Raw genomic sequence first — 25491 nt, forward strand, 5'->3', positions numbered from 1 at the left:
GATCAGTTTTGATGCTGTCAAGTCCTGCCTGACAATTATAAAGCAAACAAAAACAAAAACAAACAGCTGCTGTTTGGTCAGACAACATGATCCACAGCAATTTGGACAAATCAATGAAACTGCACAGCTTTGCTTCCTGCAGCAGCACTTTCACTGTAAAATAACACTTGATTTAGGGAAACAGGCAGAACTCTGCAGATTAAAAACATCCCAACAAGTTTAATGAACTATACAAAATGAAATTGGAAATTATATACAGATATACAAGAAAATGCCACTAAACACAGGGAAGCAGCAAACAGGACCATCACTCAGTCATCGTCGTCCTCATCCTCAGCAGGCAGCGGTCTGGACCTGCAGGCAACAACAAACTCAAGTCAGGGAAGAAACAGAAGCTGCTTCCACAAGGAGCAGAAACAGTAAAATTAGTATTTGCTGACATTACTGAACAAAAACACTTAGTAGACTTAGTCTGACAGCAGAGCTGATGAGGCTTTAAACATCACAGTGAGGACCTCATCCATCCTCATAACACACATCAGTAACTTTGCCATCATTTACACAAACTGTCAACCGTGACACCTGTCAATCACTCAGCGTCGCTCACGTTTGTGCAGACATGCTGGTGTCGTGTTATCACATTTGTTTTTCTGTCTGCACAAAGGAACCAGCTGATTGGTTTGTTCTCATGATTCACGTGTGGACACACACTGCACTGTTCACATATAAACACAGGCTGCACACCTGAGGTACAGGGGCCCAGAGAGCTCAGCACACTGCAGCTTTAGAAAACACTAAAACACACTGCAAAGTGAAAAACGCACAAATTTATAAAATTACAGAGAATAGAAGTCGCAAAGCAGACGTTTCCAGGGGGACATAAAAAAGTGATGAACATGTCCAAAACACAACAAGTACAGCAACGTCCAGAGGTTTGAAAACTAACAGCAGCTCATAAAACGCTGAGGCTGAAACAACAGCGTCGCTGTGGACCCATTAATGTAACATTTCATATGAGCCACAATATGACAGAATAATTCATTTAGTATTACTTTAAAATCTTTACTTGGTACCACATGGAAACATTCACATACGATCGTGTTTCTCACACATCAACGTATTTCAACACAAAGTGCTAACACCCCGTATCACAGCAGCAAACAGCTTCAGTGTAGACTCTACTCAGCACACAGATGAAGCGGTGTTTGTTGACATGTTTGTGCTGATGAAGTTGCAGAAGTTAGATGTGTTGGATACGATCTAACAGGTATGTGCTGTCACTTTTACACTATGACTCAGGTATAAATGCAGGAGGGCAGCTAACTGTGGATTTCAAATAACAGAACATAAGATTTCAGAAAGTCAAAACTCGAAATTAGCAAAACCAGGTTTGTGTTTCTGGGGCCAAACATGGAGGTAAAAATCTCCAGCTGTAGTTAATCTATTGGTAAATGTTCAATGGGAATCAGTTTGGCCTAATACTTCCTGCAGCAGGATGACATACTTCCTGTTCGCCTTAGACATCCCGCTGCCTCCGGCCTCTTCGTCGTCCTCAACATCTCGGGGTCTCTGGTTCTCTTTCTCAGACTTCCTGGGGGGACCACCGAAGAAGTCCCCGATGCCTTTCTGCCAGGTCGGAGTGGGGCGGGGACACACCGGGTTTCCACCAGCATATTTGTTCTTTGCTGTGAATTACAAAACTTTAACCATGAGATGAACTGTGCACATAGTGAGAGCTGATGTTTCTGCAGGGACTCACCAGGTGTGGAGGCCTGGCTGCTGGAGGAGGAGTTGGCTGAGTTGGAGCCCAGAGACTTCCGGGGAGCAGAAGCTGCAACAGCTGCAGATAAAACCAAACACTGAAGACTAAAGGTGTCTTAAAACAGAAAGGTCTAGGACAACCATGTCAGACACCGACTGAACCAGTAAATTCATACTGGACTGTAGCTTGTGGAGACACTGGTGTGTGCTAGAGTGAAAGAAAAGCAGAGTTTATTTCAATTCAAGGTTAGAAACCAGAAACTGGCTTGGTTTTAAAACCAAATGAAGCTACACGCTGAACACATCACTGCTATCTGCCTGCACAAAATAACCTGAACTGGATATTCAGAGTTGGTCTGAAACAAGCATTAAAAACTCAATTTCAAATAATTCATAGTCAATTGTACGCCGAATTTAGCACAACACCATGTTGGTTGATAAAATGCCACTCTTTATATTTTATCTTTCATGTGTCTTGGATAGTAGCCGAGATTAAAGTTAATTTTCGGGTTTTAAACGTGGTTCGGTGCGACGCTCCCATGAAGCCTCACTGCGGCGCTAAAAACTGGCGCCAGTTTGCACAAAGTCAAAGTGTTTCTTGGGAAAACTAAGTAAAATGTCATCTTGTCAGGAGGAAAAGAAAATTAATGTACAACTACAATTTGTGGTGACAGCAGGAGTTTTAAGGGTTTTGCAACGAAAGCTCTTCAGGAAGAGGCACCGTATTGGCGGGAGGCTGTTTATTGGTGGACTGATTCTGGATTTAACTTATTAACTGGTGAAAACTGTAAATATTCAGGTTATTGAAACAACAAGAACCATCATCGTCGATGTATTAAAGAACTGGCCAGAGAAAACTCGTAGGCTCTGTTTGGATTTTATAGGTGCACCCCCACAGCACCAGACTACATAACGAAACAGCTGTATTCGTGCAGAAATGAGCTATTAGTTGCGGAGTTGTTAATAACTCCCTTTAATTTCTTACTGTACCTTTTCTGTACGATCCGGGAACACTGTCGGCTTTAGTCCTCACCATTTTAGCAGCGACGTGAAAACGTAAGGAACGATCTAGCGCCGAGTGCACCGACCAAACTGGATTGAAGCGTCCCGCCTTGGTTTAAAAAGAACAGCGGATGGGGCGGGAGATTTCTTCTTCTGGTGTTTCTGTCCAGGCAGACGAGACGCAACTCTGCCCCCCGCCGGTGATGTGGTGAAACTACAGCGTGTCCGGTTAATGCAGTTAGGGAACATTAGTGTTTTTGGTCTTTGACAAACACATAGAAACTAATTTCACATCCAGGCCTGTAATGACAGAGTCATTATTCCCCCAGTCAATCAAGAAATTAGCTCGATGACAAGTTTCATCATTTATCTTTAAAAATAACCCTCTAATGATTCCTGTGATATTCACTGCTACCAGCATCTGACATGTGAAGACACTGGGAGAAGATAAATATCTTCACTATCTGACAACTGTCTGACATTTTATACACTTTACAATCATTTGATTAGAGAAATCATTTGATATGAGATTATCAGATTGATTCAGTCTTTCAGTCCTTCAGTGATGGAATAATAAAATCATCTGACAGATACAGGTAGAGCTGAGCTAACTGGCTGATTAATGACTGTAATGATATTATTGTTTGTACCAAAGTATTATTAAAGTGCGACATTTAGTAAAACACTTCAATGTTTGTATTTCCACCACCAACAGTTTCTCCTTTTTGTCCGTCCCGGTTTCCGTAGTGGCGGTTTCTCGGCTGCGGTCGGGTCAAAACCAGAACCGTTTTGGAAACTTGTCGTTTATTAATTTTCCTTTCAGGGTAAGAATGGCCCGTTTCACACTTCAACTGTTTGATTAGTCACCGACAACTTAGCGCTTGTTTCACGATGTTTGATCCGTCTCTCATGTGTGTCCGGTAACTTTAAAGCCTGTGGTAGCTAGCGTTAGCCGTTAGCTGCCGTTAGCTTTTCTTAACTTACTAACGTGAACTAACTTTAACTAACTAGCTAATATTAACTAACTTTAACTGTTGGCTCATTAAACTGTTCGCCGAGTGCATGAATGGTGAACGTTAGGTAACGTGGTTGTTGCTGGTATTTAATACGTTTATTTTAACGTCATTTTACAAAAAAACACCCTGTTGATAAAGGAGGTTTGTATAGATGTGAAATATTTTATTACGAATTACGTTTTCAGTCAATATTAATTATTAAAAAGTCTTTAGTTTCATTAAACAGGTTTGACCTGTCGCAGGTGCTTTAAAATGTTTTTGTGATTTAATGCAGAATTAACTTTCTGCTTTTTAAACTGTTTAGCCCAAAAGACATTTGAACCTTTACTCACATAAAGTGTATTTATCAGTTATTAGGTCAGTAGGTGATCACGACTAGTTTTCACTTTACTTTTCAAACTGGCATTAAGTTACACGCTATTTGCCATTAATGTTTTAAACGTTTTAAGTCTTAGGCAGCTTTAATTTGTCAGTTTTAATCATTTATGATTCAGCGTGGACACAAGAATCCTGTTGCCTTTGTCTCCTGTTTATTTCAGATGTGTGTCACAGTAAGAACCTGAGCAGAACCTAAAATATTAGCCTTTAGTTTTATTGACCTTTTTAATGCAGCTGACAGTAACTAGTTTCCTTCATTGGCTGTTTTGACGTTAAATGTCAGCAGTGATCGCTGCCTGTTATAGTTTCCCACGTCGAGGGAAACAAACCTGTTCACACTGAGCAGCAAGAGCCATGTGTTTGTCTCCAGGCGTCGCCATGGAGGAGGTGACCCGCCTGGTGTCGACAGGAGACTGTGTGAAGATCTGGGATGTGGTTTCCATGGTGCCGCTAGAACAGTTTACCCCACATGACATCAGTCACCCTGTGGCCCAGGCCTGTTGGAGCTCCAACAGTATCCTGATGGACTGAGAGAAACAGAAGCATGTACTGCTCAAGACTCAGTGACATAACACAAAAATCTGAAATTGTAAAAATGATAAGGTTCATTTATAAATCTGTTTATATACATTTATACAGATATTGAGTTTAGTATCAAGGAACAGTAAATTTTAACATTTCATCAGGTGGAACCAGAGAATGAAACAGAAAACAATATTATCATCAGACTTCTCATGTTCAGTTTTAATGATTTGTACATGTATCACAACCGATGTGGTTCTTATAGTGAAGTTTAAGCTCCATGTTCCAAAGCAACTCCACAAAGCATGATTCAGATATAGCATAAAGATATAAAGCATAAATCAGTGATAGTTGACCAAAGACCTTTGATGAACCAGCCTTGACCAGTTCATTCAGACCAGTACCTGGTCAGTGCCAGCAGCGGTGGAGACAAACTGGTAGTTTCCAGCCTCAAGACGACCCCTGTTCCATTAGTGGAACTGGCCGAGGGGGTGAGTGCAGGGACGTTTTCAGTTTTTATCCTGACTACTAACCTTCATGACATGTCCTTAATCTGTCCTAATCTTCCTGTTCAGAAAAAGCAGACCCGTGTGTGTCTGAGCTCGTCATCTCAGTTTCTCGTCAGTGGGGGTCTGGATCACTGTGTTCACATCTGGGACCTGAAGACCAAGCGGCTGCACCGTTCCCTCAAGGTCAGACCTCACATGAAGCAGGACAGTTGATGAGCTTTATGTGCTGAATCTTGCCACAGTGAGCAGTGTCTTCTGTCTGTCTGTCAGGATCATAAAGAAGAGGTCACCTGTGTGTCCTTCAATGCCAACGACAGCTACATTGCCTCCGGTTCCACCAGTGGAGATCTGGTCCTCCACAGTCTGACCACCAACCTGTCCAGTAAAGCCTTCGGTCATGGCAGCAACCAGGTCAGACAGCACAAAACTGTTTCAGCTGTTTATTGTGTGTGTGATCCAGATAAAGCTCTTCAGCTCTTGAGTTGTACATTGGGAAAATGATAATGTGACATCAAAGCAGGGAATTAAAACCTTTTCAGTGAAGACCAACAGAACCGTTGTTTTACCTTCAGCCCATCCATGACCTGAGGCTGTCCATGCTGAAGCGCTCCCTGCTGGGCAGTGTCTCTGACAGCGGCACCGTTGTCCTGTGGGATGCCAACACCCAGAAGGAGCTCCATGTTTTTGACAGCGCCCACAAGGCCCCGGGCTCCGGACTGGCCTTCTCCCCAGCCAGTGAGCTGCTGGTGGTCAGCGTTGGTCTGGACAAAAAGATCGTCTGCTTCGACACAGCCAGCAAGATGTAAGGCTGCAAGTCAGGCAGAGGTCAGCATCTGAGAGAACTTATTATAATTCAGGTTGATACCTTGTTTAAACCTGTGTCTGCAGCATCCTGAGGTCGATCCGAGTCGACAGTCCTCTGACCTCAGTGGACTTCACGCTAGATGGTACTGGTCTGGTGGTCGGATCCACTCAGGGGAAGATCTACCAGTATGACCTGAGGAACTCCAGCGCCCCCACCAGGATCACTGTGGCACATAAAACCTCAGTCACCTGCCTGCGCTTCCAGAGCAACAGCAGACACAAGGTACCAACACAGACCGAACACTAAGGCAGACAGGTAGCAGATCCACCACGGCCCTGATACCGTTTACTGTTGTCTCTGTTGTGAAGGGCCAACCTCGCTATTGATTATACAGATCTGATTTTACAGATGCACGTGATTCACACCCATTAGAGACGTCCACAGAAAGAAGAACAAAGTACACAAAGTGCTATAATCAGTGCTGCCAAGTCGTGTACTCATTAACCCTCAGTGTGTCTTCTTCCAAACAAGGAACACAGTGTATGACCCAGGACACAGCATCTGTCTGCTGAGGATTATTTATATAATAAACATACATGGAAAAGACTGAAAGCTCAAAGTTGATGTCCCAAGAATAAAAAAAGTCTCTGATTTAGTTTTATGTCGACTAATTAAATCGATTAATTAAAAGTGTCCTGGGTGATCCAAGAAAAATCAGCAAGGGAAGCTCAATTTTGAGCCAACTGAAGAAATCCCAGACTTTTGGTTTTATTTGAGTCAAGTAAAGTGATTGGTCAGGCTGGACTGTTTTTTTTCCTCATGCCAGTGCATTTTGTTTCCATCAGGATTAAAGAAAAACATCGTCTTCAGAACCTTTAACTACTGACCGCACTTTATATATTCAAACAGCATTTAGCAGTTTATCTCCTTAACTGCGCTGTCTCTCTCAGTCCAGTAAACTGGGCTCCACCAGGATTTCCAGTTCTAAAAGATCCTCAACCAAACTGTCCAGCAGCCAGCAAGACTCCACCCCCAGTTCAGGCCCAGCCCCCTACAGACAGGTGACAGGCACAGGTCGGTATCACATTCCATTGTCTTACATTCACATAACAGTATTTTGTAATGTCATCTATAGTACGACTCTGATCCACACAGATAAAGGTTTTCAGTTTTCCAACCATCAAAGATTCATGAGCAGCAGAAAACATGTTTCCTGACTGGCAGCAACATGCTAATGCTAAAGGAGGCTACAGACAGAGTGTGGTCTAGAAACAACAACCGACAGCACAGGTTCCACTTAGAGCGTAGACTCTCCCTCTAAGCTAACGGCTAACTCTGCTCTTCGAGCTAAGGCTTCTTCTTTACATCATTTCAACTGTCAGTCAGTTTGGGGTTAACTACCTCGTTCCTGTGCTGTCACTGCTGATGCTGCTGAAAGTGTAAGCACATTGTGGTGTCCAGCAGGAGGCGCCGGTGTAGAGGGCATGTCCCGAGAGGCTGAAGGTCAACAGGGGACGGAGCAGCTTCCTGTGGTGGAGAAGGTCAGCAGCGCTGGAAGAAACAGCCTGGACATCTTCTCTCCTGCTCGGGACGGTCAGTGTTAAAGTTCAGCGCTACAGTTTCTCAACAAATAGGAAATATACAAAAAGTCTCAGGTGAACAGGTCTCTGATGTCCAACAGCACCTTTAACCCTGAGCTCAGTGGATTGATCATTTCTGAGAGGAAGAACTCAACATTATCAACTAATAAAGATACCGTGACTACTGTTTGTACAGGTGTACCTAATAAAGTGACCAATGAGTAGCTAAATAATGTCATACTGTGAAGACAAAACAAACTGTTCCTAAACAGCTAAATGGTTTAACACTTACTCTTTGTGTCCCAGACTCAAGGACACCAGGGACGACTGGAGACACACTGTTTGGACGAACACACGGTACAGCACAAAGTCCAGGTTCACTCTGACAGGCCTTGCAGCTTCTGGACTCATTGTGACACTGTGTTTCTACAGGTCCCAGCTTGGAAATGGTGTCTCGAGAGGGGGAGGGTCAGCAGGTCATCGGTCGGGCCAGTCTGGACATCTTCTCCCCAGTCAGAGGTCAGACCTTCTTCACTCTACTGGTTGATGCTGTGTTGGTTTTAACTGGTTGTTTGTGCAGACGTCCTGGTCATAGTTCTGTTCATTACTTTTACATGTACAGGAGTAACCACGTTACCCACAAACAGGTTTCCTTCCTTTCAGACTCTCATTCAAGTTCCAGTTCCCATCGTAAGACCCCCCTGGGAACCCTGGGAACCTCTGCGGGTCAGTGCTACAGCCCACTGTCTGTCTTCCAGACCCCCCAACCAATCAAGGAAGAGGAGACACTTCCAGCTGCAACTGCAGAACCACGTGACTCCAGAAAGGTGCAGACCTCTGACCTCACAAACTGCACATTATCAACTTCATGAAGGAGGATTTACTGCAGGACTGTTGGACTAGACTGACTGGACCCTACAAAGGGGTTTCTCATAAACCGACTGGGCCAGACACAGGGGTTCCTGATAAACCGACTGTGTCCGACACAGGGGTTCCTGATAAACCGACTGGGTCCGACACAGGGGTTCCTGATAAACCGACTGGGTCCGACACAGGGGTTCCTGATAAACCGACTGGGTCCGACACAGGGGTTCCTGATAAACCGACTGGGTCCGACACAGGGGTTCCTGATAAACCGACTGGGTCCGACACAGGGGTTCCTGATAAACCGACTGGGTCCGACACAGGGGTTCCTGAAATATCGACTGGGTGTAAATTGAGCTGCAATAATATTTTTCACAAATTACTTTTAGTTGAGTTTTGTACAGAAAACATGATGTTTGTTCAGATCCATAAGTTTCATTGCTGATGCAACATGTACTTTATCCACAGTCTGACAAGAACAGCAATTCCAGCCTGGAGGGGGGTGGACAGACCACACCCACTTCTTCTCCACAGACCAATCAAAGTCAGCCGGCCCCACCTTTCTTCACTCCAGAGCCGAGCCTCAGGAGAGCCAATGGCATTCAAGCTCAGCTGAGCTATGACACACCTGTCCAGACAGCTCCACCCACCTCTACAGCAGCAGGTAGATCAAGGCACCAGAACCATTTGAGTTGGGGGGTTTGATTCCTGCAGGAACTGGGACCTGTAAATGGAGCTGTGATTAACCTGGAGACACCAGCAGGAAGAAAAATACTAAACCTGGAGACTGAAAACAGACATGACTCACTAATCAGAATATTTAAGTGCTTGAGATAAGCCGTCTTATTGTGAAGGGGTCCTTACATTTCTGTTTCCTGTTTGCATGTTCAGGTCCAGCCCTGTCGGCAGCCATGTCCTCCTCTCTCTCCCAGAACATCGTGGAGGTAGTGGGACAGGGAGGAGCCGCTCCTCTCACTTCCCTGCAGATCCACTTCATCCAGAACATGATCCATGAAACTCTGGAGGACTTCAGGTCTGTCTCTGACCTTTGACCCTGATCTGTGCTTTCAGGATGAGTTAACGTTCGATAGAATAACTAAACTAAATGATCAAGATCTGTTCCCTCCTTCCCCTCAGGGACACCTGTCACAGAGACATCGTCAACCTCCAGGTGGAGATGGTTCGACAGTTTTACATCCAGCTGGTATGAGCACATACAGATTTAGTGTTTTAATTTACAACCTTGGCCAGGTGGCAGGGGCGGCTCGTTGACGGAGCGGACTTTGCCAACACAGGGTAGAGAAGCTGGAATAACAACAGAAGGGCTGTAGGTAGCAGAGAGTCCTGGGGGGTAGTATAGCTGAGAGACACCACATGTGCATTAACTAAGACATTAAATTCATCAGTGTGCTGTGAGATTTCAACTTATACTGGAAATCAGATGTTTAGCTGCACTGCAGTAAGCTGGATCCTGTAGATCAGTCTCAGTAATCCACAAAACAAAACACAAAGGTGAAAGCAGAAACATTTCAAATAATGATGCTAATGAAACAGAAAAGGCATACAGAGGTTCCAACTTTAAAAGGCGAAACTCCTGGATGCCAGCATCACTTGTGTTCCCTTTGTTCCAGAACGAGATCCACAGTCTGATCGAGAAGTACTCTGTGAACGAGTCTCTGGTGGAGGAAATCGAGAAGCTCAGGGAGGAGAACCGAAGGCTGAAGGCCAACTACTGACACTGAGTCGAGCCTGTCACACACTCCCCTTCTTCAAGAAATATATGTTTACGGCTGGAGATGGTTGACAGTAACAGGTGGCAGGACGTGCTTTGGATTTTGTCTCAGCTCTGGGCAGAGAAGTCCTGGAAACGCTGGCTCCTTGTCCTCACTGCTGTCTGCGGAGGACGAACAGAGCAGGACTGTCCTTGTCTGCGCAGTCGGACGGTTCGATTGAAGCAGCAGCACTGACTCACACTGAGTGAAGCTTCAGTGTGTTGTAGGTCGATAAGACGTTCAGTTCATGTGTGCCTGGATCATGTTTTTAATATTAGAACCTTTTGTCTAAACAATAAAAAAGATGCATATGAAAATAAGACTCTGTGGCTTTAAGAGGCTAATGTGGTAAAAATCTATAAAATACTTAATTCTCATTATTCCTCCGTCACTATGGTTTGAACATTTCCCGTGTTCTTCATTTGTTTTAGACGAACAACTTTTAAAACCCCTGAAGTTCAGGTACGAAGCTGCTCAAAGTTCAGCACGTAGGTGTGCGCATGCGCGATACAGCGGCTTGCTCGGTTTCGGAGGATCATTATCTGCGCGGTCGTTACTCTTCGGTTGTCACGTGACCGGCGGCGTAAACACCGAGCTCGTTACAAACATTTTGCACATAAACTAAATCTTTGAGAAACGGAGCGTGAACGTCAAACTGCACCGGGGAAGTGACGGTTACAAACCGGGAGGGTAGTTGATGCACGGTTAGCTAAGCTAAAGCTAAAGGTAAAGGTAAGCAGCTCGACAGGTGAGAGACGTGGAAATAAAGTTTTTTTACTCCCGTTGGACAAACTGTCACTGATACAACAGTAAAACAACAAATGTCTGTAGAAATAAATGTTTATTCGGTAAAAGTAACTAATCAATAATGAAAGACTGATTCAGATTATTAGACAGTCCTGATTTAATAATGTTTATTTTGAATCATTTCTTATTGCAGCTCCTCCGGGGCCATGGCCAACTCTCTGAGAGCTGAAGTGGTTCGACTCTATAAAAACGTGAGTCTGTTTTATTCACAGGCACCTGGTTGTGGTTTAATTTCCCAGGTATCCCAAACTAATTCAAAACATAATCACATTTATGCCGTTTAAGGTTTTAAATGATGAAACTCAGGACTGAATCCTTTGCTTTTAAAAACCTGATATTTTTTTAAAGAAGTCTGGTCACTTAAGTTTGTCTTTCTATAAATTATAAACCGACTTGAGTAACTAGAAACTATAAAACTATAAAATGAACCTGTTGATCCCAGGCTGCCACAAATCACACCTGAGAAAGTTATGTTTTCAATAGTAGAAAACACTGGACGCCTGAGATCCAATAAAAGTCTTAACACCGAGCTTCCTGGAGCATCAAGTTTGTCAGGGCTGGTTGAGTGGATTCAGTTCTACAGGTTTATGTCATTTTAGCTGTTTATTTATTAAAGTGTTTACTTTTCTAAAAAGTGAAACAGATCAGAACAGCTGCTTTGTTGCAGAATTAAAGTGGAAAGAAGAGGAAATACTTGAGTAGCTTCCCAACACTGCTTATAAGAACAGTACATACGTAAAGAAAAAAAAGTGTGACAACATTAAAAATCTGGGTATAACATGAAGATTTGTTTCACTGCCATATTTGTTCACAAAAAAATAAAAGCAAATGCGTCGTAATTTCAATTCAACATGAACCTTGTTCTGTACGTTTAACTCCTCATCAGCTCCTCTACCTCGGCCGGGAATACCCCAAGGGAGCAGACTACTTCAGAGATCGCCTAAGAGCAGCGTTTGCCAAAAACAAATCAGTCCAGGAACCAGAGCAGATCAAGGAGATGATCGCTCGTGGGGAGTACATGGCCAGAGAGCTGGAGGCGCTCTACTACCTGAGGAAGTACAGGGCCATGAAGAAACGCTACTACAAGGATTGAAGCGCCCGGAGTCAGAGCTCTGAGGGAGAAAAAGCCACAAGAGGCTTCACTCGTCCTGTTCAGAGTAGAGTTAGAGGAAAAAACTCCAGTGTGTTCGTTAGTGTAACAGCTTTAAAAACCAGGCTGAGGTCATCGTCCACTTGACGTTTAAATAAAAGTAAAAAATAGTCCATTCCTAAGGAAGTCGATAGCAAGCGGAGTCACCACAAACCATCAGCTCCTGAGGTCACAAGGTCGGAGGGGCGAGGGAGCTCCCGTCAGCCAGGTTAGCTCTGCAGATGGGACACGTGGTGTTGTCCTGTCAGGGGAGGGGGGACAGTTTCTGTTTGAATAGTGTTTAAATCTGATGTGTTAAACCTTAAATATGAGCTTTAGCTTAGCTTCACAATATGTCCTGAGTCTGCAGCTCCAAATTAATCGATATCAATAAATGTTCATGTTAATCAAATATGCAGCTGTAAATGTTTAGCATAAAGACTGGAAACAGCTAGCTTAGCTTAGCATAGAGACTGGAAATGGCTAGCTTAGCTGAGCATAGAGACTGGAAACGGCTAGCTTAGCTGAGCATAGAGACTGGAAACGGCTAGCTTAGCTTAACTTAGAGACTGGAAACGGCTAGCTTAGCTGAGCATAGAGACTGGAAACGGCTAGCTTAGCTTAACATAGAGAGTGGAAACGACTAGCTTAGCTGAGCATAGAGATTGGAAACGGCTAGCTTAGCTTAACATATAGACTGGAAACGGCTAGCTTAGCTTAACATAGAGATTGGAAACGGCTAGCTTAGCTTAACTTAGAGACTGGAAACGGCTAGCTTAGCTGAGCATAGAGACTGGAAACGGCTAGCTTAGCTGAGCATAGAGACTGGAAACGGCTAGCTTAGCTTAACATAGAGAGTGGAAACGACTAGCTTAGCTGAGCATAGAGATTGGAAACAGCTAGCTTAGCTTAACATAGAGACTGGAAACGGCTAGTTTAGCTTAACATAGAGATTGGAAACGGCTAGCTTAGCTTAACATAGAGACTGGAAACGGCTAGCTTAGCTTAACATAGAGACTGGAAACGGCTAGCTTAGCTTAACATAGAGACTGGAAACGGCTAGCTTAGCTTAACATAGAGACTGGAAACGGCTAGCATAGCTGAGCATAGAGACTGGAAACGGCTAGCTTAGCTGAGCATAGAGACTGGAAACAGCTAGCTTAGCTGAGCATAGAGACTGGAAACGGCTAGCTTAGCTATGTCCAATGCTAACAAAAGACAGCTGGCAGCTCCCCTACACAGGAAGACTCAGCGAGCACAGACTGGATCTTAACCTGAGTGTCGAGACCACAGCTAGTGTCTAAATTCTGCTGCTACTAAAGTCATTTGAATCCTGTTGCTATTTGTCTTCTTGTATCTGTGGGGAATGGGGGTGTGTGTTCTCTGTCACCTTTAACCACCGGTCGATGCACTGGATGTGGTAGTCATGGAAACATGGTAGCATCCTGAGCTTGTCGCCTTCAGTGTACTCACAGAAACAGATCTGACACCTGTCGTCAGTAGAAACACGACATTAACAGACTGTGGTTCAGTGAGGATCAGTTCAGATGGGCCCTGGACTTACTGCGTGTTCCCAGCGCTGTTGGAAGACTGGAAGGTTTTGGTTGGAAACCTCTGGATCTCCCTCCGTGTCATCTTCCGGGACACTACAGCCCCCTGGCGCTCCTCAAACTCCAGCAGAGCCTGAAGTACAAGCAGACAGACAGGACGAGGTTATGAGCAGCTGATAAAAAGATCCAGTCTGAAAACAGCTACAGCTTTTTTTTTTTTTCTTGCTGGTCTTGTGGATTTTATTTTGCATTTAGATTCACTTGGTGAAGAGGAGAAGCTGCAGCAGGTGAAAATATGCTTCATGGAATTCAAACCTGAGAAACCAAAGTGTTTTGGAGGAGAGTGTACAAACTAGAGGTGAAACGTGCCGACATACGTTTCACTGTTATACGATTGAGACAATAATTAACATACTGACAACACCAAATAGACATAAGTTATCATGTTTTACAACCAGGTGGGTCGGGTTAGTTAATGACTAATCAGTTAAATGGTTTTTCCTCACCTCGTAGTCGTTTCCCTGAAGATCTTCTGAAAACTCAGGCATGGCGTTCCTCCTCCTGCTCCGCCCATGTCCTCTGTGCTGACCAATCAGATCTGTACAAACACACCACCTGTATCAGTCATAATCACTATGGCCACCCACTAACCCTTGACCTAAGTGGAATAGGAACCTGCAGAAACAACAGAAATTCTGTCTGAATATTAAATTCTGAATGTGCACAGCAAAGTTTAATGGCATCTAGTGGTGAGACTGCAGAATGCAACTCAATAGCTTTTTTTGTCATGTCTTTCACTGTCTGTGCTTTGTCCCTGGGGGGCCACCGTAATTAAGGGCTTCAAAGATTCTTCCACAGGTAATGAGGCTAAAAATCCAAGTTCCCAGTGTTATGATCTCTGAGCATTAACAGTTACAGAGCAGACACAGGTAAAGGAAGACAATGTCAATCTGACTGAAATGTTCTTTTATAAGCAGGAAATCTTGCACACCGTGTAGAGTCCAGGAGCTCGTGCGATGTTGTAAAAACACTGGTACTGTCTTTATTAAAATGCAGCTTCAGTCAGTTACTGAGTGATAAACTATTCTCAAACCAGTGACACATGAGAAGTCTGCAAAAACTGATCAGCTCCACTGATCTAACATTTCTGCTTTTTATTTGTTGTCATTTTGTTGTCAACTGTTTTGTCCCCAACAGGCTCAGTCTGTGCACCTCCTGATACCACTGATACCGCATTAAAACACTTGTTACCATAGTAACCACAAGGTTACAGGGTTACCCATCCTGCCTTTAGAAACACAGCACACCCAGGTAAAGGAAATGGCTCAGCACAGAGGTTGTTCTTATCGTACCATCTTCAAAGGCCGTAGGAGACACGGCCGCCAGCACACGAGACATCCAGCTGGACTCCATGGTGGGACAGTACTGCAGAGAACACAGGTCATTGTTCAGACCTCAGCTCATCACTGGACACAAACTAAACACAGCTCAATACATCTAAAGCAGTGGCCCAGGTCTCCCTGTGTGAACCGGTTTAGTCTTTCTCTTGTTCTAAGAGTAACCGCAGTAAAAGTCCAAAAGTACCATCATCCAAATGTACTTGAAGTATCCAAAGTAAAAATGTATCTGATATTATTGGATTCTAATTATTGATGATTATTGTGTTGATCACTTCAATTTTGGAGCTGACGTTAACTACCTTATATACTTCTAATTTGAAGTACTTTATACACCGCTGGGTAGCTGACGTTAACTACCTTATATACTTCTAATTTGAAGTACTTTATACACCGCTGGGTAGCTGACGTTAACTACCTTATGTACTTGTAACCAGTACAAGACTTCATCCCTGGAAGGGGGAAGGGGGAAACATCTAGGAGGGAAAAAAAAACCTGACCTGTGGAGGCCAGTATCATCTCTTGTTTAAATTCATCACCGGTGACAAAACATTACCATTCAATTAGCGTAGTTACACTTAATTCAGTCCATTCATTCCATAACAATCAACAATTTTAAACGTAGTTTACGCTCAGCTGCGCAGCCGTTATCGTTCATACAATTATACAAAGATCAGTTCAGTACTATAAATTCCTTTAGGGAGAAATTAGACTACATTAAAAGAGGTTATTGAGTAAAGTACCCCAACACACTGGTTTACATCCTATGGTACTCACTTCTTCCTCTGTCAGAAGAAAAGAAACACCGACGCTAACAATAACTAAAACCATCGAATCGCACAGAACTCACCGTTGCGTTACTGCAATTGATCGCTTATCTTAGCATCTTGACGAAAGAAGGGACTTCGTTCATTCCCTCTATGCGCTTTCTCTATAACCACAGCCACAGCGGAGCCACATGTCAGCCAACTTTCTTCCGTGTATCGCGTCTCATTTATATTACGCGGGTTACCGCGGCCAATCAGGGAAGGTCCTTCGAAATCAACTGACTTGCTCACGTGACAGGGGTTACATACTTCTAATTTGAAGTACTTTATATACCGCTGGGTAGCTGACGTTAACTACCTTATATACTTCTAATTTGAAGTACTTTATATACCGCTGGGTAGCTGACGTTAACTACCTTATATACTTCTAATTTGAAGTACTTTATATACCGCCGGGTAGCTGACGTTAACTACCTTATATACTTCTAATTTGAAGTACTTTATATACTGCTGGGTAGCTGACGTTAACTACCTTATATACTTCTAATTTGAAGTACTTTATATACTGCTGGGTAGCTGACGTTAACTACCTTATATACTTCTGATTTGAAGTACTTTATATACCGCCGGGTAGCTGACGTTAACTACCTTATATACTTCTAATTTGAAGTACTTTATATACCGCCGGGTAGCTGACGTTAACTACCTTATATACTTCTAATTTGAAGTACTTTATATACCGCCGGGTAGCTGACGTTAACTACCTTATATACTTCTAATTTGAAGTACTTTATATACCGCTGGGTAGCTGACGTTAACTACCTTATATACTTCTGATTTGAAGTACTTTATATACCGCTGGGTAGCTGACGTTAACTACCTTATATACTTCTGATTTGAAGTACTTTATATACCGCTGGGTAGCTGACGTTAACTACCTTATATACTTCTAATTTGAAGTACTTTATATACCGCTGGGTAGCTGACGTTAACTACCTTATATACTTCTAATTGAAGTACTTTATATACCACTGGGTAGCTGACGTTAACTACCTTATATACTTCTAATTTGAAGTACTTTATATACCGCCGGGTAGCTGACGTTAACTACCTTATATACTTCTAATTTGAAGTACTTTATATACCGCCGGGTAGCTGACGTTAACTACCTTATATACTTCTAATTTGAAGTACTTTATATACCGCCGGGTAGCTGACGTTAACTACCTTATATACTTCTAATTTGAAGTACTTTATATACCGCCGGGTAGCTGACGTTAACTACCTTATATACTTCTAATTTGAAGTACTTTATATACCGCTGGGTAGCTGACGTTAACTACCTTATATACTTCTAATTGAAGTACTTTATATACCACTGGGTAGCTGACGTTAACTACCTTATATACTTCTAATTTGAAGTACTTTATATACCGCCGGGTAGCTGACGTTAACTACCTTATATACTTCTAATTTGAAGTACTTTATATACCGCCGGGTAGCTGACGTTAACTACCTTATATACTTCTAATTTGAAGTACTTTATATACCGCCGGGTAGCTGACGTTAACTACCTTATATACTTCTAATTTGAAGTACTTTATATACCGCTGGGTAGCTGACGTTAACTACCTTATATACTTCTAATTTGAAGTACTTTATATACCGCTGGGTAGCTGACGTTAACTACCTTATATACTTCTAATTTGAAGTACTTTATATACCGCTGGGTAGCTGATGTTAACTACCTTATATACTTCTAATTTGCTGGGTATCTTGTAACATCAGACATATTATAGTTTTATTTTGAAAGTGACAGTGTCTCACCCTGTGGTGCCTCCTTTGATGAAGACGATGATGATGATGGTGGTGGTGGTGGTGGTGTGTGCTGTGAGCCTCCTCTCGGTCAAACTGGGCCTGAATGAACAAAGACAGATGTTTTCAGTTCTCTCATGCTGCACAGGTGAGGGCTTTGTTTCCAGGTCTGCAGGTGAAGCTTCGTACCTGCAGACTTCGGGCAAATGCCTCATCTTCCTCCATCTGTGCTGAACGAACCGTGGCCTCCTCATCGTCACTGATGATAATTTGTTCCACTGCTGCTGCAGAACAGGACTAGTCAGAAACAAAGAACTGAAACATCTGTGTCAAGGCAGAGGTCAGCTGTCTTCTCTAGTCCACCTATGAGTTCTACACTAAATCTCTGTTTGGATCGGGTTTCTTTGTAAAATTATAGCAATTATGACAAATGTACAATTTGCAGTGGAATTTTCAACTTGTTAAAATGTTTTAATGTCACAAAATGACACATATAAATGTCTTTTTCACCATTACACTGGTCAACAAATCCAGAGATACTCTACGAACCATCTGGGCAAAAACCTTTTGTGTGCTGCACAATTAAAGCTTCATAACCTGCGACTGTTTCCTATCGAGGGAGTTACATGCCACCATCTGAGTCACAACTTCTTCCTGTGCCTCTTTAGTGCCAGTGATGAAGCGCTGCAGGAAAACATGAAACTCAGCTGCAGAAAAAAGTTTTATTAACTGTACTCACTGTGATGCAGACTTTCACCATTCAGCCACCTCCTCTCCTCTGCTGTCAGGAAGGACAGGGAGTCAGAGCTGCATCGTGCTGGTGAAGGTGAAGGTGATGTCACACTTTGTCTCCTCTGTTTATAACAATCTTGACTTTCTACTGTGGAGTCTGTCACAGTTAAAGCCACTTCTTCTACTTCCTCCCCTGAGACTGGTGTGAGGTATGAAGATGATGACGAGGAGGAGGAGGAAGAGGAAGAAGAAGAAGAGGAAGAAGAAGAAGAACAGGATGCAGCAGACAGTGGGGTCTCCAGCCAGCTGTCCAGAGGGAGCGCCCTCAGAGAAGAAGCAGGAACAAAGCCGACACTCTGCTCTCCTAGCGCTGCTGCCAGTCGCCTGCGTTTGCAAAAACCTTGTTCCCGGTTGCTGGGAAGTCCAGGTCGACCTGAAGAACTTTCTGCCGCCACCTGAGGAAAGAAATACACAGCAGTCAACCTCTGCCAGGACAACACATGCATCTTGTGACAACAGTGAAAGAAGGTTGATCAGTGTGTCAGTGCTGCCTCCTACAGACTCACAGGGCTGGGATGTTCCTCTGTGAGACGACGTCTCCTCTGCTTCCTGAGCCGTGGACTAGACCAAGCAAACAGATTTAAACAGTCAACAGTTTGTTTGGAGATGTGTGACAGAGGGTTTGAGGTCATTAGGTCAGGTGTGTGTGTTTGTGTGTGTTCCTGTGTGAGAGAATGTGGGAGTGGCTGATGCAGCTAGGCTCAATTAGGCTCCGCCTAGTTAACAGGTGGTGATTGGCAGCCAGCTCTAAAACGTAGAGGAATTAGAAGTGCACTCTCATCTCTCCTTACAGCAGTGCTGATCTCAGCAGCAGCTGGAGGAGAACAGAGGGTGGACCGCCAGAGGGACAAGTGGGTTGAACTGTTGATTAATGTGTCGACATGGGCTGATGGTCCCAAAAGCTACACTAAGAAACCGTGATTGTTATTGTGTAAGTAAATATTATGTTCTAACAGCATTAAGTTTGGTTCTTAGCTGCACCACTGAATTAACGCTCCCTTCCAGTCTCTGAGCCCAAATCCTAGTTCGGACTGAAGGTGCTCTCACAGCTGGACTGTTTGGTTAAATAAGAAGTAAAGATCATCTACATGTGTGAACTTATTTACCGCAGTTACTTAAAATCAACTAAATATGAGACTTCAGATTTTACACTACTTTAAATTTGAGTTCACCTCTTAATACCCAAAGGACCTTCGGGCTGAATATTGCCATGTTTCCATACGGTCCAGATTCATCCACAGTTCAAACAAAGAGCCGTGTTACCTCGGTGTCTCCGGGACCACAATGGACAGATCCCGGCACAGGAGATCCGAAGAGTCGAGCAAGAAGCCTCTGTTCAGACCTGCAGGACTGCCCGGATCGGATGAACTGGGACTAGCTGCTAGCGTCTCGTCCATGGTCCTCTGCTGTTCGGTTAGAGAACCCGGTCCCAAAATCTAGAATCACTTCGGGCCCAGTCCAAACCCAGCAACCTCAGAGAACGAGCCACCTGAAATAAAATACTCTACATATAACATGTATGTATAATAATACCGTCTTTAAGTCCAATATAAGGCGAATCACCGAACCGACATGCTACTAACTAATAAAACAGAAAGCAAAACCAGCGGTGTCGGTTCAAGAACCGGTCAAAACAAACCGCTAACGTTAGCTCGTGTTAGCTAAAACACGCTAGCGACAAACAGGCGGACGCGAGGAAAAGAGATTTTAAACGAATGGAACTTACAGAGAAAACAAATATTCAGACTGAAACATTAGATCTGCAAACTTTACCGAAATGTTCCGGTCCCTTCTTGGTGTAGTAACGGACAGGCACCGGAAGTAGACGAGTGTCAAAAAACCCGGGGATTTCCGGTGTCACAACGAAAATCCCCGAAGATTCCTGTGTTTACATGACATGGGTTCCGTTTTATTTTTCACGTAAAAACAAACAAACAAACGTGCTTTATCATGAATTGAAAGAGAAAGAAATTTTTAAAAAAAACATTAAAATAAAATGAAAAATAAAGTTACCTAAAATAAAATTTCATTTATATTTTGGGAATTTTCCCTATGGGGGATGAATAAAGTATCTATCTATACTATAATACTTTTTTTTTCAGAGGAAACAGCTTCTCGATTGTGAGAAGCATCTAGAGAATCAGTGACAATTCTTGTTTTAAGTTCTCATAGCACAGTTTGCTTTGTCTAACCAGCTTGTCCAGTTAAACATACACGATAAAGTAAAACTGAAATATATTTCTTCAACGTAGAAGCTCAGTTTAGATTTAAAGTGTAACTTCTAACAGTTTATCTGTAATTACCAGTATTATCTAGTATAAGTTAATATTTCCTAATAAATATTCTCTTACGAAAAAAGACATTAGCACATGTGCTGATGGGACTGGAATATTCTGGTCTGTTTAGTTTGTTAAAAACGTAAACCCTGTAAGGGGCTGTCAATAAGAAAAGGACTCATCTATAAGGTTGGACTGAAATAACATGAGTCAATGCCTTATTTCAGTTTTAAATGTTTTGTTTGTGCATACTGATCAAATTTGCAGTAAGTCAAAGTACCACAAAGTAACTGCTGCACAAACTTGGACAAATGCTTTCATACAGTTTTCAAATGTACATGTACAGATATTAAATATAAAACTCAAATATATTATGCTGCCTTTCAAATGAACTGTATAAATCTACATATTCATACACACTCTCTAAAACCTGGGACATCTGAATGACTGAGTACAGGACCTGAACATGTTAAATGAAACACCATCCGCCAAACTGGATTATACAAAAGGGGTCTTATTTATTTTGTTACTGGCTCACAGAAACTCAAGTTTTAGATTTTGATCATACCCTGTTTTGTCTCAAGTCATTTCTCCATTAAATTACAGCTTATACAAAACATCTGCAGTGAATTTGTTTCTAATTCAACTCTAAAACAGTCTTTCTAAACCTACTCTAACACAGTGTTTGGAGCATTTCTTTAGAATGAACGGAAACATAACTCAGCTTCAAACAATTATTCATTCTCATTAAACAGAAAAAATGCTGCTGAAATCAGAAGTAACAACAGAAATCACATGAAACTCATCTAAATGCTACTAAAACAAAGAATGTAACTATGAGCTACAGTAACCAAGGCAACACCACTCTACAATGCATCAGGAACAGGTGGCGTTGCTGTGGCAACAGCAGATCAGAACAGCATGGACTGCAGCGATTTGCGGACCGTGGCCATTTCCTGCTGTTGCTGTGGAAACACACATGTTCATCGTGAGTAGAATTAGTGTTCCAAAGGACACACTTCCCACACAGACATGAAGATTTTCAGATTACACAGTTTTATTTTAGTCTAGTCTGACTGACGTTATTTATTTTGGCTGGTAATATTTGAATCTCACTACACAGCAAACTGCTTTGCTCCACAAAAATGACTGAATCCCTGTCTGCTGCTGTTTAATGGTGGTTTTCAAGCTCATTCCTGTCATTCCAGTTTGTCAATTCAAACTCAAATAACTGAACTCACTGTGTCCATGAGGATCTTCTTCTGCAGGGTGGCCATCTCCTTCCTCAACTCTTGCTGTGCCCCCTGCAGGAAACCCTCGTGACTTTTCTCCATGTCCTCCATGTTCTGGAAGAAACAGAGAGGACTTGAGGTTGACTGCCACTCACTGGTCTTCACTGAGACTTATTGTGCCTTTAATGCACGGAGTAAGTAATTCTACTCACCAAGAACCTTAATTTACTGGTATTTACATCACATTTTACCAGCAAGTCCCAACAATATAACAACTCCTAATATGTCAGATGTTAATCAAACATGGACTGTACCTGGTTAAGCTCCAGAAAATGGACAAATAAACATTAATTAACCAATGAAATGATGTATCTAAGGTCAGACATCTGGAACAATAGTAGTTCAGTCAGTTTTTCTTAAAAATCACACAGAAAAAAAACATGACTGCCTCGTGCAGGCTAGACAACTAACAAATACTACCTTAGTATAAAATGTGGTCGTCAGGAGTTTGACAGACAGCAGAATGTAGCAGAGCTCAGGATTAACATTTAAGCACAAAGGATTTTAAAGGCCTCACCTTGACAAAATGCTCATACAGCTCTCTGACAGTCTTAAGCTTCTGGTTCTGTGCGACTCTGGCCTGCTGCAGGATTTTCTGCTGCTGTCTGAACAGATTCTGGGGAGAAAATAGCTCATCAGTGCCCACAACTGTCTTTTCTGTAAAGATATTTGTGAGCAGTCAGTCATCAATAAACAGAAGGTGTGTTGTGTGTACTTGATCCACTAGCGGTTAAAAATAAAATCTCTAAGCAGGATTTCACTACACATGAATTGATATGAATAGTATACTTCAGAAGACTGCTGTTCATTTTGCCATATTTTGATTCTACTACAAAGTGCAACAGTATGTACAGACACTGGTAGAGCAACCTGAGCCAACACCAGCATCTTCAATAAGTGATCAAAATAATTAGGCTATATATTATAAACATATGCAAGTCAATGATCACCATAAGTTTAAATTACCTTTTAAAGTAAAAATCTAATCTCACATGCTGTCCAGCTGTTGCATTGCAACGCCTGATTTGTTTTTTGCACATGACAAGCAGCAGGAGAGGTTACAGTATATCAAACCTGTGACTTTATTAAACCACGCAACAAATCAAGTGAACCGACATTGAGCTTCTCCTCCTGCTCCTCAGTTCGCTGGGCTTCAGTCTCCCACTGCTGCAGGGCTGTGGAGACCTGCTGCGAGTACTGCTGTGTTATTTTCTGCCTGCAATGAAAGACACTTTCAAGTCAGCAAGCAGACAACTGTTGAAACTATGTACCAAAATTTGTTGTTTTCATTTTTTTGAATCATGTCAAAGCTGGACAAAAGAGGGGTTGCCATATGAGTTATACTAAAATTCACCATATACAGACCTTATTTTGCCATTGTGCCCAATGTAGCTCTGGCCTTTCCTTACTGTTCAATGACTTAATTTCATACAGAGATCAATAGCTTCATGAGGTTTTCTTTGAGTTTTGTGTTTTTTCTGGAAGGAAAAACTCAAACCTCTGACTATGGTAGTTGTTCCACAGCTGCTCCAGTTTGTGTTGGCTTCCCTTCATGTAGTTCTTTGTCAGGCACTCCAGACGTTTCTTCTTGGCCTGCATCACCTTGCTGATATCAGCTGGAAGAAGATAAGACACATCATGGCATTACTTCCTGTCACCCTGGGGAGTAGGGCAGGTACAGCCACTATTTTTAAATAGTGAGACTAATGAGTTTTAATACTACAAAAAGATTGCAAACATTTTCTAAACATTGTTTATTTCTAATAGTCACATTAACACACACATTTTGACAATATATTTACAACTATAAAATCATTAATAATCTGGTTACATTTAGGAAACTCCCAAACAGCAAGTAAACTAGACAAAAAATACAACAAATCTTTATATATGTCAATACTTTTAATGTGTCAGTGTAGAAGTTATTGTCATTCACTACATCCACAGTACAATATTTTACAATATCAGTATTGTAGAAGCCGGACACTGTTGGGTATTTCCCTAATTACATTAAAAACAGACAGAAACCAGTAACAAGGCTGCTTACCTCCAAATCTCTCCAACATGGATTGTACCTCATTACTGGAGGAGTCGAAAGACATAAAAGTTATTTAAATGCAATAGATTATAACTTATCACAGATGTTTACATCTATATAACTCTCAGACACAAACTGGTTAAATTATTCACTATTGCATAAGATCATTTTTAGTTTGTGATTCATTTTTGTTGTTTTACAATATTATACACACAACCATAGTTTGGCTAGCTAACACACCTGTAATAACTTACCCCACAGCACAGGTGGCCTCCTCCACTTCAAAGTCTGCTGCAGGTCTTTTCTTTACCAGCTTGTCAACTATTGGAGTTTCGTCTTAGAGCAACAAAATATTAAGAATTTAAAGTTCATGTTGTTTAATACGTAAACGTAAACGCGCTTGGTGTAAAAAGCTAACACAGCCACGGCTAACTAGCTAAGGCTAAGTTAGCTTACCTTCTCTGGGATCGTCCTCTGAACCACTCAACTCCTTCTTTTCATCTTCAGTAAAATCAAAAACGTTTTTATCTATTTTTTCCTCCGTGTGTCTTTTCTTCATTTGTTTCCTCCCTGTTGCCATTCTTCCAACTTTTCCTGCCGACATTAATTTAGTTGTTTCACCTTAAACCTTTCAACCTGCTGACCTGCACCGCGCTAATGGCTGCTGCCCAGCTAACTGCTAATGTTAGCTCCTGCTGCTAATGAATCAACGTAAATAAACTAACACGATTTTAGTTAATTAACAAACTAATAACAATGAAAATAAAACGGACCGACGGACTGAGCCTTATAGTCTTCAACAGTTAACATTAATTTAAGTACAACACAAGCTAAACCATGCTAAGCTAACCTTGCTAGCGTCGGCTAATCTAGGCTCGATTCCCGCCAGAGGGCCCCGGGTTAAAGGAGCATACCGCGTTTTTTACCTTTAGAAAAACTTTAAACTTCAGAAATACTTTGTCCAAAAATGTGTAAATGTTTTAATTTTCATATTTATCCTTCAAATGTTCAGTTATTTTTGTCAAATAGCTTTCCGCCCCAACATTAACATCTAAAGATGTTTTTATGCCTCCTCTATACTGTCACAAAGAATATTAAGACGAGGAAAAAGTGTATTTTTATGGCTTAGAATCACTCAAATAGATATAAAAGTCTTTACTCACCTAACTACCCACAGGTATTTTACCTAAGTATAGTATATATAAAATAAAACGGCCAGATTAACGTTCCATCTGCACTGGCCGCTACCATACATGGAATTATTTCCCCAGATATCCAGAAGTTAGTTTTCCAATTAATAATTCATTCAGGGAACCTGCACCCATGGCACTTCTGCCTTATGGTTACAGCGTCACCGTCATTCATAAAACCACATTTACAGGCGTAAATGTATGTCGGTCACAGCACTAGTCACTGAGT

General features: G+C 42.2%; 5 protein-coding genes across 9 annotated transcripts; 2 read left to right on the forward strand and 3 right to left on the reverse strand.

Annotated features, from left to right (window-relative positions):
* Positions 1 to 199: 199 nt before the first annotated feature.
* pclaf (PCNA clamp associated factor) lies at positions 200 to 2887 on the reverse strand. Its single transcript, XM_026311583.1, has 4 exons — positions 2752 to 2887; positions 1760 to 1840; positions 1505 to 1685; positions 200 to 354 (listed from the first exon to the last, which is right to left on the reverse strand). The coding sequence occupies exons 1-4, from the start codon at positions 2795 to 2797 to the stop codon at positions 312 to 314; spliced, it is 351 nt and encodes a 116-aa protein (XP_026167368.1). The 5' UTR covers positions 2798 to 2887; the 3' UTR covers positions 200 to 311.
* A 611-nt stretch (positions 2888 to 3498) lies between these two features.
* On the forward strand, positions 3499 to 10531 carry nedd1 (NEDD1 gamma-tubulin ring complex targeting factor). Of its 2 annotated transcripts, none has more exons than XM_026311310.1 (16): positions 3499 to 3587; positions 4528 to 4671; positions 5076 to 5170; positions 5255 to 5371; positions 5459 to 5599; positions 5761 to 5990; positions 6077 to 6275; positions 6944 to 7067; positions 7455 to 7586; positions 7880 to 7930; positions 8006 to 8092; positions 8237 to 8400; positions 8906 to 9101; positions 9329 to 9470; positions 9575 to 9641; positions 10069 to 10531. In XM_026311310.1, the coding sequence occupies exons 2-16, from the start codon at positions 4536 to 4538 to the stop codon at positions 10171 to 10173; spliced, it is 1986 nt and encodes a 661-aa protein (XP_026167095.1). In that variant the 5' UTR covers positions 3499 to 3587; positions 4528 to 4535; the 3' UTR covers positions 10174 to 10531. The 2 variants fall into 2 exon arrangements, with proteins under 2 accessions (XP_026167095.1, XP_026167096.1); XM_026311311.1 differs by having other exon boundaries at positions 7458 to 7586.
* A 123-nt stretch (positions 10532 to 10654) lies between these two features.
* lyrm5b (LYR motif containing 5b) lies at positions 10655 to 13025 on the forward strand. Of its 2 annotated transcripts, none has more exons than XM_026311315.1 (3): positions 10655 to 10941; positions 11150 to 11207; positions 11903 to 13025. In XM_026311315.1, exons 2-3 carry the CDS (start codon positions 11163 to 11165, stop codon positions 12107 to 12109), a joined length of 252 nt encoding a protein of 83 aa, XP_026167100.1. In that variant the 5' UTR covers positions 10655 to 10941; positions 11150 to 11162; the 3' UTR covers positions 12110 to 13025. The 2 variants fall into 2 exon arrangements, with proteins under 2 accessions (XP_026167100.1, XP_026167101.1); XM_026311316.1 differs by having other exon boundaries at positions 10936 to 10957.
* On the reverse strand, positions 12271 to 20296 carry LOC113132890 (E3 ubiquitin-protein ligase RLIM). 3 transcript variants are annotated; one of them, XM_026311314.1, is made up of 11 exons: positions 20240 to 20296; positions 19730 to 19955; positions 18973 to 19027; positions 18414 to 18861; positions 17864 to 17955; positions 17687 to 17776; positions 15048 to 15120; positions 14202 to 14293; positions 13710 to 13828; positions 13536 to 13635; positions 12271 to 12407 (listed from the first exon to the last, which is right to left on the reverse strand). In XM_026311314.1, the coding sequence occupies exons 2-11, from the start codon at positions 19861 to 19863 to the stop codon at positions 12336 to 12338; spliced, it is 1275 nt and encodes a 424-aa protein (XP_026167099.1). In that variant the 5' UTR covers positions 19864 to 19955; positions 20240 to 20296; the 3' UTR covers positions 12271 to 12335. The 3 variants fall into 3 exon arrangements, with proteins under 3 accessions (XP_026167099.1, XP_026167097.1, XP_026167098.1); XM_026311312.1 differs by having other exon boundaries at positions 17864 to 17958; XM_026311313.1 differs by having other exon boundaries at positions 17864 to 17958; positions 20193 to 20260.
* An 828-nt stretch (positions 20297 to 21124) lies between these two features.
* On the reverse strand, positions 21125 to 25442 carry sycp3 (synaptonemal complex protein 3). Its single transcript, XM_026312526.1, has 8 exons — positions 24529 to 25442; positions 24327 to 24408; positions 24082 to 24116; positions 23533 to 23650; positions 23151 to 23250; positions 22552 to 22650; positions 21984 to 22088; positions 21125 to 21707 (listed from the first exon to the last, which is right to left on the reverse strand). The coding sequence occupies exons 1-8, from the start codon at positions 24674 to 24676 to the stop codon at positions 21654 to 21656; spliced, it is 741 nt and encodes a 246-aa protein (XP_026168311.1). The 5' UTR covers positions 24677 to 25442; the 3' UTR covers positions 21125 to 21653.
* Positions 25443 to 25491: the final 49 nt, after the last annotated feature.

The sequence above is a fragment of the Mastacembelus armatus genome, chromosome 6 (genome assembly GCF_900324485.2).
Source record: "Mastacembelus armatus chromosome 6, fMasArm1.2, whole genome shotgun sequence".
NCBI lineage: Eukaryota > Metazoa > Chordata > Actinopteri > Synbranchiformes > Mastacembelidae > Mastacembelus > Mastacembelus armatus.